General features: G+C 44.5%; 1 protein-coding gene across 1 annotated transcript in view; it reads right to left on the bottom strand.

The window, feature by feature from the left end:
* JAM2 (junctional adhesion molecule 2) overlaps positions 1-3517 on the bottom strand; it is a 38349-nt gene extending 34832 nt beyond the window's left edge. Inside the window, exon 1 of the mRNA XM_074858124.1 lies at positions 3245-3517. Coding sequence (XP_074714225.1) covers positions 3245-3299 — 55 coding nt within the window. The 5' untranslated portion in view covers positions 3300-3517. The remainder of the gene's footprint in view (positions 1-3244) is intronic.
* Between the last annotated feature and the right edge of the window lie 10064 nt (positions 3518-13581).

The raw sequence follows: 13581 nt of genomic DNA, 5'->3' as shown, positions 1-13581 counted from the left end.
ATGATTTCTGAGAGACATGCCAATAACTCAGAGCCAAAGTTTCTTCCGCACCCTGAGGATCCAACCAAGAGGGTGAAATTGTGAAGGTTCTAACAGAAGCTAGAGAGAAGCGTGTCTCCCTTTTAAAGACAGGAAGGTCTTCCAACCAAATCCTCAAATTTTATCCATTTTAGAAGCATTCAGGTATCTTGTGCAGTGTCACCACAGTCATAAATGAAAAAAGTTAGACTGACCATTAGAAACAAGTATTGCTTTTCTGTAGTTAATTTTCATTTGCTTGTTTGTATTTAAGAAGCTTACTCTCATCTCACAGCCTATGTTATGGTGCGTAAGGGTCAGTGCAGGTTTGTAGATCACTAGCAGTCTACAACAAAGAAATACTGCTTCTCAACAGCAAGAGAAGGAACCTTCCTTTGCTGTCTCTTTCCCCAACTCCTCTCCAAAAAATAGGTAGTCTGGTTTATAATATTATGTTGTACAGATGTTACTAGAAAAGTATGTAGTCCTACAAATTTAAGAAATCCCATCGCACCTGATACGGACTCCGATTTAGAAATCAGGTAAGTCCTTACCAAGTTAATGCAGCAAACAGAGTTCAACAGAAGACTGCAGGTTGACAATATTCTCAACTCTGAGTACATCAGTTGTACATCACATATAATCAGGAAAGCATAGTTTAAAGACTTCCACTGTCAATTCCTACAGTCAATGCAGTCATGCTTTATGATTTCTTGTTGGGGGTGGGGAGGAAGACACAAAAGGCTTTTTTGGTCTAGAACCTCTGTATCTAGATGAAAGATTCCTGAGCACTAAGGACTGTTTGTTTTAAAGCCAAAAACAAACAGACAAACAAGCCCTCACCTTATTTATTGCTCAAACTACCCTATTAAGCTCCATCAAATGTTTATATAAGAGTACTATTATTTATTGCCTCTGCATTGCCCTCACACAGACACATTGTACTGGATTTGCTTCCAGCATCACCAGCTTAAGTTTGATTTCGAATGCACATTAATGAAAGAAAAATCACACCTATAAGTTTCACAAAAAGGCTAGTTCATCAGTATGTACTATCTCCTCCAGAGTAGCCATTATGATTAATAATAATCATGTCTGTAAATCTTCTACCTGCCCTGCTAACAGAGCTCACAAGTCTTACTCTGTTGGCACCTTTTAAAACTTTCCAGAGAACATCAGTTTCAGAAGCTCATGCTGACAGGGGATATGATTGAAGACCTCCAACTCTTTTACTTTCCCCTAAATTAAAGGTGAAAGAAGATTTAACTCAGACTAATCACTATTTCTGCAGGTCATTAATACTTCTTAGTAGGTTCTCACTGAAAAGCAATCCAAATCTCATCTACTTCGGTACTGCTCTTGGCTATGCTGACATCCTGTGACAAACTTATACAGCTTGTCATTTCTGCAGCTGAGCTACCAAGCAAGCTCTCTATACCTGTTCCACAATATAATGCTCAAGCACTTCAGTTATCAACCACTACTTCTTTTCCTCAGTAGTTTCTGCCCATTCCCCACTGTCTCTAGAGCATGTGGGTCCCACGTAAGAGACCGCTCAGCCCGTACGTCTGACATGGATGCCAGTATTACTCAGCCTTATTGTTCATGTGAACATACTCCAGCCACAGGAGCAGCAGCAGACTCCTGATTGCCTGGATTTCCTCTGGCTCACACAATCAGCATTTGCACACCCACCGACACTCACTTTCTTCATGCCACAACTTCTTATCAGCACCATGCTAGTAAACTTTCTCCCCACCTGGCATTTCTTGGGAATTGGGACAGGGAGAGGAAAAAAAAACCCAAAAAACACAAGTCTGACAACAATGTAGGCACCAGACTTTGATCCACTGTACTGCTTCCAAACCACCCTCTATAATTTCCTCACTGGTCAAAGCCAGCACTGCCAACAGACACAACTAAACCAGAAGGCTGAGCAGCCTGAACACACTGAAACCTGTCACCAAGAAAACCACAGCAGCCTCATCTGCTCAGATATACCCATGCCAATAACAGCAAACGAAATAAAAAAGATGGAAGAAAATAATTTTTATTATTATTTCCTGTATGAAAGAGAAAGCCTGCGCTAGCTGCTCATCTAACAATGCAAAATTTCCATAAGGTCTCATAGAAACAGACAGGAAAAAAAAACTGCCACCAAACCAAAGACCTAACAGACATGCATCACTCCCAAGTCTCTCCTCTACAGGGCAGATCCCTCCTCTGCAAAAAAGGAGTTTCCACACAGTCAAGTTTCAGTTAGGTGAGGAGGAATGAGAAGTAAACTACAAAACATCAGCACCACGCATGTCCCACATCCACAAGGGACTGAGACCCCATCTCTGGCAGGTCCCAGGTGGGCGCTTCCTTGCAAGACGGTGCTACATAATTCTCTTCAAAACACATACGGCCTCTTTCCCTAAAATACCAGCAAGACACAAGAAGCATACAACAGGAGCACAGTAAGACATGATCTGAAAGTGACAGCCTTAGCACACGACTGGCACTGTTAACACTGTATATTAATTCACTGCTTCTTCACCGGTATGTGGCCCCACAATCTTTTTCTTATTTCTATGTGCTTTCTGGGTGGGGCAGCTTTTGTCAACTCATTTTAACATCCCCCCTTTTGTTTTTAAGGAGTTAGACAATAGGACCACAACGATATTAGAAACGGAGTCTGTTCTGGAGCAGCAGCATCCAGTGCTGGCAACAGCAAACACGCTCCCGTCACTCGCTCATTCCTCTCGCAAAGGCCCGCAGGAACAGCGAACTACGCAGCCCGCATCCCAAAGTTTGCATCACTGCGGAGAACCATCGGCTTGCGCTGAAACGCGCCCGGCTTCACCAGGTGACAGCTGTGTGGCAGCGAGAGGGGCACGGACACAGGGAGCGCGCACCCCCCGCCCCCCGCGGAGGGGCCCCCGCTCTTCCTCCGCTGTTGGATCCGGGACTCGGCTCCGCTGGCTCCGGGGCCGAGGGACGGAGGGAGGGCGGGCACCGCCCCACCGCCAACGCCCTCACCCTCGCCCTGCCCGCAGGCTCCCCGGGACGGGACGGGCAGCGCCGCCGCCGGGCTGGGGCAGGGCGGCGGCCGGGGCCGAGCCCCCCGCCCTCCCCGGCACACGCGGGCTTCGGGGGGACCGTGCCCCTGGGGGCGCCGCCGGAGGGAGCGGGACGCGACGGCCCCACGCCGGCTCCGCGGGGAAGGGACGCGGCCACTTACAGCTCAGGACCCCCAAGGAACCGAGGAGCAGCAGGCGGAGGCTGCAGCTCGCCATCTTCGCGGCAACGGCCGCTCCCCCCCGGCGGCAGCGGTTAATAACCGCCGGGCGACGCCGGCGGGGCGTGAGGGGCGGCCCGGCCCAGCCTCGCCTCAGCCCGGCCCGGGGGAGCGGAGCGGAGCGGGGCGGGGCGGGGCCTGGCGGGCCGGGGCGCCCCGGGAGGCAGCTGGGGGCAGGTGCGGCAGCTGGGGCGCAACGCCCGCACCCGCCGGGCTCTGCCTCCGCGCCGGCGGAGCCGCCCCAGAACTTCTAACGCGTCCGAGGAGGCGCCGCCCCGCCCGGCGCTGGCTCCGGGAGCCGCGGCCGGCTGCGGGGCCGCGCCCTGGCCCGGCGCCCGCCCTGCCGGGGGCTGCCCGGGGGCTGCTCGGGGCGGGCAGCAGCGCCGCTCGCCCCGGCCCCGCCAGCGCCATGCCCCCGCGCAACCCGGGGCTGCACCGTGTCGTAGCCAGTGGCTCTTCCCTCCCATGTATCTACTCCTTTTGAAACTCCGAGACCTTCATCAGCTCAAGGACGTTTGTTGCAACGGAATAAACTTTTCATGACGAGAGGCTCCAGCTTCTCAGAGAAGACCAGAGAGTCCCTGCTGGTGCACTTCCCGAAGTCAGACCGGCGGGGAAGCTGGCGTATGGGCTGAAATCATGAAACAACAGTTCCGATGTTCCGGATGAAGGGAGCGCGATGTGCCGATGGGGCGCGGGGTTTTTTAAGCTTCAGGCTTTGGACAAAGTCCCCGTGTGACCCCTTGTGCCTGTGCGGCTGGGCTGGGCGAATGCCACCCGCCATCGGGCACGTTAACCAGCCGAAGATGGACCACGCCGGCACCTTCGGGGCCTTTCTTATTACTGGTTTACAGCAGCCTGGGAGATTCTTGATGAAATATACAGGAGGTGTAGTGGCCCTTTAAATTTTTGAATCGAGGAAAATTACTCATCGTGACAGTTAATAGTGCATCTGAGTAGTTTCTAATGACATCTTAAAAATACATTGCCACAGATGTAATACGGTTCTATAACAAGAAAAGTATCATAAGCATTTCTTTGATAATCAGAACAGCAATGTTGGCTATATTGTGTTAGACTGGAGCAAAATGAGGAAAGATTATTTATAAATAAAATCTCTAGCAGCTGTTTTAACGGAGACCAAAGAAGTAGGATGCCATGATGCTCTTCATATCAAAATCTTCCTAGTTTTTCACAGGCAAAAATGTATATAGAATGCAAGAAATATTTCTGCAAAATATATGCACATATATATGTCCAGTATATCCAGTATATCTTACAGTATAATGGTGACACATGCTTTTAATAAAATCAAAACTACTGCATAGACAACAGAGAAGTTCTTTATTTTGTGTGGCCCAGCACATCATAACTTTAAGCATACACAAAGTTTCACTGATTTCAGTAGGACTGCCTTACTGTTTAAAGCCACACGGTGATAGAAACACCGTGTTGATATAAAATTTAAATATATGGGAGGAGCCTGGTAGAAAAGGTACAGAGGTGGAGAACGTTAAGAAACAGCACTACAGAATTAAATTAAGGGTTAGCTCGTAGGGTGACTACTAAAGCTGATGTAATGACAATGAATCAATGAGGGGAATGAAGAGATTAATTGCAAGGCAAAGGTATCCCATTAGTCGATGGGCTTGTACAGAGCCTTTCCACCACAGTAAACATTCGGTTCTAACTGCCCAAATACATAGGCTCACATACAGGGTTTAATTTGGATTTCATTAACGTGACTCTTACACCACAGCAAATCCACTTAAATGCATAGGGTTTATATAAGCATGAGGTCAGAGTAAAGTTCCTTTTTTTTCCTGTTCACTGTTTTGCTTCTTCTGCGAGTGAAGCAAATACCCAGTGTACAGGGTTGCCTCCCCGACATTTCTCTGACTTTTTCTAGTACGGTTTCATGGTATTTTCACAGTTTCTTTACATTCCCCTCTTTTATTTCAGCAACAACTAGATCACAGTTTCTCTGCTTGCTTTATACAACTCCAGAAAACACCAGCAATTAAATGTGGGCATTCTGAATGCATTTACAGAATTACTGGAAAAGTGGTTGTAATGCATATAGTTCATTTATTACATATACTTATTCTGTATGTACTTTGCTGAACAATGGTGTTCTTAAAAATACTGTTAAGTACTTTGTTAGAAGAGCACAAGACTGCTATCCTTATTTTTAATCTTTTTAAGTTAAATGTAGTAAAAATATTTTCATTAAAGAGCACATAGAGCCCAACATGGAAGAATTTGTTTGAGATGCTCAGTTTAACAGTTATTCTTGGAGAGCTTTCCATAGAAACTCCTTTTTAGAATAATATAAATAGTCTATAATTAACATCTGCACACAGAATGCTGGTCAAGAATATCTGTCTTGTTTTGTAGTAACTATTCTAGTCAAGTTCTTGGAATAGAAAGGCCTTTAAGAATTGTGTGGAATGCAACATGATTTCAAGACTTGGATGCTTCTTAATGATCTCAGTAATTCATAAACCAAAGATTACCACCATTTCATTAGATGATATTTTAGATAAATATACATCCTTAAATTGCAGTGGAATTCTTTCTCCTTTTAATGAAACTTTTTATTGCAAATGTGGAGTGCCGATGATAATCTGTTCTAACAATACAAGTTTACCTCTTTATTATGGTACCATCACTCTGTTAAAGAGCTCTGTGAAAAAACAGTTTTGAAAAATAATTTATTAAAATTCTGTGAAACACTATAAGCTGAAACTCTGGCTCTTCAGTTTGGGAATGTTTAATTTTTCTTAGCTATAAGATGATAAAAATGAATACAGAGAAATTAACCTATATTAAGAAAATACTCCGTTTGGTGATTTCTCCACTCCAATTAGGTTTTATTTTGCAGGGGGAACAAAACCAAATCGCCCCTGATTTATTTTCTGTCCCTTTCATGCTGATTCCTAGAATAACTTTGAGGTATAATAATAAAAAAAAATCAGTACAACAAATTAGAACTGCTAAATTTGGTTACAAAGGTGTTGCGATGTAAATTACAGATAGGTAAGAGGGGAAGATGATTGCAAGTCCTCTTCTCAAAAACATGCGTAGGATAGCGGGAAAAGTAGTGCGCTACAAGAAGAGAACTGGCTGTTTAATTAGCACTTAGAAGAGTAGGATGTTAATTCACTCATCTGTCACGGCTTACACATACCAAATTAGAAGACAGTCATGGGAGAGCTAATGAATATTCATCCTTGCACCACCATTAAAAAAAAAAAAGTTTCATGAAAGGCAATGCTTCCCTAGTATATCCCATTCAGGCATAGACCTGATATGTCTCAAGTTTACTCATTGAATTTAAGTAGACCAAGTAGTGTAACCCTAGTTTCATGTAAGCAAGTAAATATTTTTTATTCTGTTGATAAGCAGGTACTATGGATGTGTGATGATCTGTGAGTAGCTCATCTCTTGTTTGCAGAGTGAAATGTCAGTGAAAGCATCAAAGATTACAGTTCTGCACTACTTTTCCCTCTTCTTGCTGTGCTTTCCGAAGTTAATTGTTCGTTAAACTTTTTAATGTCTCTTAGCTGACCTATAACAGCAGGTAACCCGGCAAGGTTGCTGATAACTGCCTAGTTGAGAGGAGCAGGGGAGAGGATTTAGAATCTGGAGCCACTGAGGGAGAAAGTAAAAGACATAGGAAAAAAGCACTCCTGTGCATAAGCATGCCCATATATTTATTTATATGGAGAGTTGGAAGGCTGATTGTTACTGGAATTTACATTGTTTAGGTTTTGATCAAGAAGACATCTTTAAATATTTTTCCATATTCAAAGAAGAAGAAACAGATTTCTTCATATTTCTAAAAAGAGAAATGTTATGTTTGAGATGGTCAGAGATGCCATTTGGGACTTGGTGCCATAGCCTGTGGGTTAAATCTCTGTACACATCTTTTTTCCAAGCACACTGAATTGTTTGTTCTAGTAAGTGCTGAAGATGGGAGCACATAGCTGTAGAGTGACTGTTCTGTTGTGATTCTGGGCATGACAATGGGACAAATTGATAGAAATCTATTTTGCAAAACTGCTAAACCAGATTCCGTTTAATTAACTAGTTTAATCCCCAGAATACATATGTCATGTTCTGTGTTGCAAATCCTTTTTCTGAAACTCATTGATTGATGTGCTATGTATTTTTTGTTGTGCCCATACTACCAGCCTGAGTACATTGAATCTGTCAGCTTGAAAGCCTGCTCTTTAGTGTGAAGAGTTATCAGCAGCCATGTGTAAGCGTGTGGAGAGGCTGATATCTACAATTTAAGGGATAATTTTTTTCTTTTGCAATTTTTAATATCATGACACCTAGTTTTTATAATGTTCTGGGGTATTGCTTTAATGGCTATCCAGTCCCTAGTTACAGTAGACCTTGTCTCCTTTCTGCTTCTTTGGCATCTTGTTATTTTGTTTTGCTGCTTCATGGTAATTGTTTTAACTCCTGTCTGGGGAAATAAATCTGATTTAGCTGGCAAGTTATCTGTTTGTTTAGTACTTTGAATCTGAAAACTGTGAACAAGTATAGTTTTGAGAAAAGAAGCAAAAAAAATTAAATTCAGATACTCTTTTTTTTTACCAACCTGTTGTTGATGGCTCTTTAAAGACAGAGTATGCCATAGATTAGTTGCCTTTCTATAATGAAATGGGCTGGAGTGCTGTGATAGAACACTATATCTCTATTAGACTGTTAAAATATCTCGTATCTAACGTGTCAGCCACATTTGAACCAGGAAAGCCACAAAATGTGAGAGTAGAACAAGATAACAGTAATAGAAATTACTTGATCTCAGTAGCTTTTTTCTGTGAATCCCCCAGCTCAATTTTCTGGAATGTCTTGTATAATTTTATCTTTGACTTGCAAAGTACAGTATTAATGCAATTTTTTTTTCAACTGAATTTATGAGATTACTGCCACTGAGTAGACAGCTCAGTAGCAATCAAAGGTACATTTCTAAAAAAGATCACCAAATTGGATGGCATTGTAGGATGCTTCCTGATTCAACCTGAGTAACAGTCAGCAATGCGTTAGCCACAACGCTGGTGGTGGTAGAGTCAGAATTATTTTACCACAGTGTTTAAAATGTTTTGCTACTCCATGGTGGCATGAAGAATACGGCTCTTAGGATGTAGTTACACACTGTGTTGTCTTGAAGGCAACTGCTGCCTCTGGCCATGGATTACTGCTACCGCTTCATTTGTGAACAGAAACAAGTATACAAAGCTGTACTGTAAGACAACTCACTGAAATAATGTGAATAAAACATAATCTTTCAGCAATACTGATCCTGCAATTTGTATCACTTCAGTGATCTTGTGCTCAGCGCCTTGTACAGCACTGCTAGAGTTGTCTACCTAGAGGGTAATTGGTGAGAAACAGCCAAGAATAGCAAAGGGAGGGGCAGGAATTTTTGTGCCAGTTTTGCTTTTGAAGCAATCTGTAAATGAGCTCAGAGCTGGCTTTGGGACCATGAGGGTGATAAGCCGTCACGGTTTGTCACTTAAGCATTACTGTTGGGTCACATATTATGGCGTAGGAGCAATTATGGTGTTCCTGTTGCCTCATGGAGCAACCTCTCATTTTCTGCCCATGATAAAATAACATCCACAGTTTTCCTGAAAGTCAAAGGGCTTTATGAAGACTGATACCTTGTAATTATTTTTGTACAGTTTTGTTACCCATCTCTTCTCTGTACCACAGACATGCTCGGTGTTGTAACATGCTGCTTTTAAGCCACTGGATTTCAGCCAAACCCTTCCCAGAGTTCTTCTCAGTTGGAAGGCTTTTGTCCTTTGGCATTGAGGGATCAATAGCTGGGGGATTAAAGCAGGCCTGTACGTTCCCCCCAGGCTGCTGACAGGGCCGTGTTTGGCAGCTGAGAGTAACCCCCAGCTGGCACTTGGCTCAGTTCATGGGGTTTGAGTAGACCCAGGGGTTTTTACTCTCTCACAGAAGCCTCAAGTAAATATACTGTAGTAAACAGATAAATTATATTACAGTTGTGAGCCAGTTGTGCCAGCATGAATCAAAAGTAAGCTTGAAGTCTGAATTTTTAAATTAAACCCAAATCTATGCGAATGTTGTATCTCTTCCCTGCTTTTGTCCAGGGGCTGTAGAGATGTCAGCTGAACACTGGGTGAAATTTCCAGCAGCTTTGGATATCTTTTGATTTCCAGTGTGGGGGGTAAAGCTTTGCACTGTCACTCTGTTGATCGAGGATTACCAAAAAACAGAGGGCTACAGCCATGCTCCTCCTGTAGTCTTTAGTGTGTTACAAGTCCCAGGTGGCTTTTTATCTGCATTGTCCTTCCAGAGCGACACCAAACAAGTAGAAGGAGGGACCAGATATTCTACCACAATTTTTCTGATGATTAAGCTGAATAAAAAGTTTCAAATACTCATACAAAAGAAGACTTAGAGATTAGAAAGTAGCAATTTAAAACAGAAAGATAATAAAGTGTGCAGCATCAAAGAGGATTTTATTCTTGTTATTCAAGACTTCCTCAAAGTGACAGAATATGGTTTGTTTCTGTCTTTCATTCTCTGAACATTTCGAATTTATCTCCTCATAGAGTAAAAATGCTCTTTTTATACCTTTCATTGTGAACTTTGTTTTCTTTGGGATCTTTTATTTTTTAAACCAAAGCGATTATGTGATGTGATCGTTGACCGCGTACAATTCCTCAAGCCATAGAATAAAAAGTTAATAGAAGAAATGGTGTAGTTGAGCTATAATGACATAAATATTAATAGCATCTTTGTGTTTCCTCAGGACGTTTCACCTCAAGGCTATAAACTGTTTTAGACACACAAGTATGTAGGCTACAGTAAACCTGCTGCACTAAAAAATAACTTGTATTTAACTCATTTTAAAAAATGAGGAAGCAGGATGATTGACTTGCTGGAATTCTTAGTCTATCAAATAATGTAATGAAGGGCATGAGTAGCTACTGTACTCGCACACCTGTTTTACTGGATGAGAGCCCAGGTGAGCAGGAAAGCCAGTGCCAAGTACCAAACGAAGAGGACCCAACTGTCCCGCTGCTCTGCAGACATGTTTCCACAATGGAAAATTCTCTGTCTGTTACTGGCCCTTGCCAGCATTAACATATTTATTTTTTTGATGCTGAGTTTAATTACATCCTTTAGCTCTTAATGGCACTAATTCAGTGTAACTGTTTGACATTGGTATTCCGGATGACTGTTGTATCTTTGCCAACTGGGAACTGGGATGAATCACAGAATACCAGGTGGGAATGTGTGATAAGTTTGGTAGTGGGGGACGGGGCTACAGTGGTGACCCCCTGTGAGAAGCTTCTCAAAGCTCCCCTAGCTCCAAGTTGGACCTGCCTCTGGCCAAGGCAGAGCCAGTTAGCAACAGTGGCTGCACCTCTGCGATAACGTATTTAAGAAGGGGAACCTGAGATGGGGTTAGGACTTGTTAAGAGGAGTTATGAGAAGGACACCTATGTGAACACCAAGGTCTGTGGAAGGAAGGAGGAGGAAGGGGGGGAGGTGCACCAGAGCAGAGAGCCCCCCTGTATCCGATGGTGAGACAGCAGGGCCACCCCCGCTGCCACCCATGGAGGTCTACGGTGGAGTAGAAATACTGTGGAGGACCCCACAACAGAGCAGGTGACTGTGCTTAGAGGAGGCCAGGACTCTGAGAGGAGAAGCAGCCCCCACTGTTGTAGTTTGGAGCTGGGAGGACTGCAACACGTGGGGGGTGACCCACGCTGGTGCAGCTTGGGAACAGCTGCAGCCTGTGGAAAGAACTCATGCCAAAGAAAGTTCATGGAGGACTGTCTCCTGTGAGAGGGGAGCCACGTGAAGCAGGGGGAGAAAATGCAGAAGAGTGCTCCCCACCCCCCAGGAGGAAGGAGCAGTGGACTGACTGAAACCCCCCCATTCTCTGCCCCTGCGTCACTGCGGGGAGGAGGTAAAGATATTGGGAACAAAGTGAGCCAGGGAAGAAGGGAGGGGTGAGGGGAAGTGTTTTAAGATGTCATAACATTTCTCACTGTCCCGCTCTGTCTGTTAAGTGTTGGTTTTGTTAGTGTTTCAATTAAAGTGATGTTCTTTTCCTTCCCCTAACAAGTCTCTTTTGCCTGTGACCATAATGGGTGAGCCACCCCTCTCTGTCCTTACCTCAATTTCTAAGCCTTTTGATTCTTTTTCTCCTTCCCAGCGCTGGGGTGGAAGGGGTGAGTGAACGGCTGCATCACGCTCTGTTTCCCTCTGGGCTCAAACCATGACAGAAGGGACCTCAAGGATCACCTGGTCCAACCTTTCTTGGCAAAAGCACAGTCTAGACAAGGTGGCCCAGCTGAATCTTAACAGTGTCCGATGTTGGGGAATCCACCACTTCCCCAGGGAGATTATTCCAGTGGCTGATTGTTCTCATTGTGAAAATTTTTTCTCTTGTGTCCTATCGGAATCTCCCCAGGTGTAACTTGTACTCATTACCCCTCGTCTTTTCCATGTGGCTCCTTGTAGAAAGAGAGTCTCCATCTTCTTTGCAGCCACCCTTTAAATACTGGAACATGGTGATAAGGTCTCCCCTAAGCATTCTTTTCTCAAGGCTGAACAAACCCAATTCTCTCAGCCTTCCCTCATGTGCCAGGCTTCCCAGTCCCCTGACCATATTTGTGGCCCTCTCCTGGACCCTCTCCAGTCTGTCCACATCTTTTCTGTATAGCGGGGACCAAAATCAAACACAGTATTCCAGGTGTGGCCTGAAGCACTGAGTAGAGTGAGGTAATGACTTCTTTATCTCTGCTGGTGATACCCTTGTTGATGCAATCCAGTACCCTGTGGGCTTGCTTTGCTGCAGGAGCACACTGTTCATTCATATTGAGCTTGTTGTCCACCAGGATCCCCAGGTCCCTTTCCACAGACCTGTTCTCCAGTCAGGTAGATCCCAGCCAGTGCTGCCCTCCTGGATTATGTTTTCCCAGGCGCAAAACCTTTCACTTGTCCTTGCTGAACTTCATAAGGTTCTTATTAGCCCACCCTTCCAGCCTATCCAGGTCTTCCTGCAGGGTGGCTCTCCCTTCCAAAGTGTCTACTTCCATCACAGGCAAAACAGATTCGACTTGGGGAAATTAGCTTAATTTATTACTGATCAAATCAGAGCAGGGTAATGAGAAATTAAATCTGAAAAACCCTTCCCCCACCCCTCCCCTCTTCCCAGGCTCAACTTCACTCCTGATTTCTCTATCTCCTCCCCACCAGCAGCACAGGGGGACGGGGAATGGGCGTTGTGGTCAGTTCATCACACGTTGTTTCTGCTGCTCCTTCCTCCTCAGGGGAGGACTCCTCACACTCTTCCCCTGCTCCACACTGGAGACAGTCCTCCATGAACTTCTCCCACGTGAGTCCTTCCCACAGGCTGCAGCTCTTCAAGAACTGCTCCAGCGTGGGTTCCTGCCACGGGGTGCAGTCCTTCAAGAACAGACTGCTCCAGCATGGGTCCCCCATGGGGTCACAAGTCTGACTTGCAGAAAACAGACTCTGCAACTCAGAGAGAGTTATAAAGCAGGTATGTTTACTCCAGCGCTGGGGTGCAAGGGGATTTCTCCACAAAGCTTGCACCCCCACAGCACATTTTACCAAAAACTTATAGAATGTGGTTATACATATTCATTGGATTACATAATACAAATATCCATATGCATGAGTAAGGCTGGGTTAGTTCAAAAGGCTGGTGTCAGCAGTTTATGTTCTCTTTGCACCTGTGCATTGCCTCCTGGTGGGCGTCTTTGGGGGTCTTTTGGAGGAAGGCTCACAGTCTTTCTCACCTTGTACTTTTCCTCGGAGCATGCGCAGATTCTCTTAGCCAATTTCTTGAATAAAGAGTGGTTCCCACTGGTTTAGCACCTCTATCTTATCTAAAAGCACCAGTCTATTAATTTCTAGTGCCCATATATGGCTATCTATCCATAAACTTGCTAGAACACATCTGCTTTCCAAGGACATGTCTCTTATTTTTGCTGAACATAGTAATTCTTGGTACACAGAAAACTGCTTTGTTTTGATGAACACAATAGTCCTTGGTAAGCTTCCACAGAACAGTCAGGACAAGCAGGATTATTAAGCAATATTCAGAAATCATTATAAGTTGCTATAAGTAAATAAGTTGCAAAGTAGGTGATCATTTCCTTGTATCAAGTCCTGCCAGAAAACCTGCTCCAGTGTGGGCTCCTCTCTCTCCACAGGTCCTGCCAGGAGCCTGCTCCAGCGTGGGCTTC

The sequence above is a fragment of the Strix uralensis genome, chromosome 2 (assembly GCF_047716275.1).
Source record: "Strix uralensis isolate ZFMK-TIS-50842 chromosome 2, bStrUra1, whole genome shotgun sequence".
Taxonomy (NCBI): domain Eukaryota; kingdom Metazoa; phylum Chordata; class Aves; order Strigiformes; family Strigidae; genus Strix; species Strix uralensis.
This window is presented reverse-complemented; position numbering and strand designations above follow the sequence as displayed.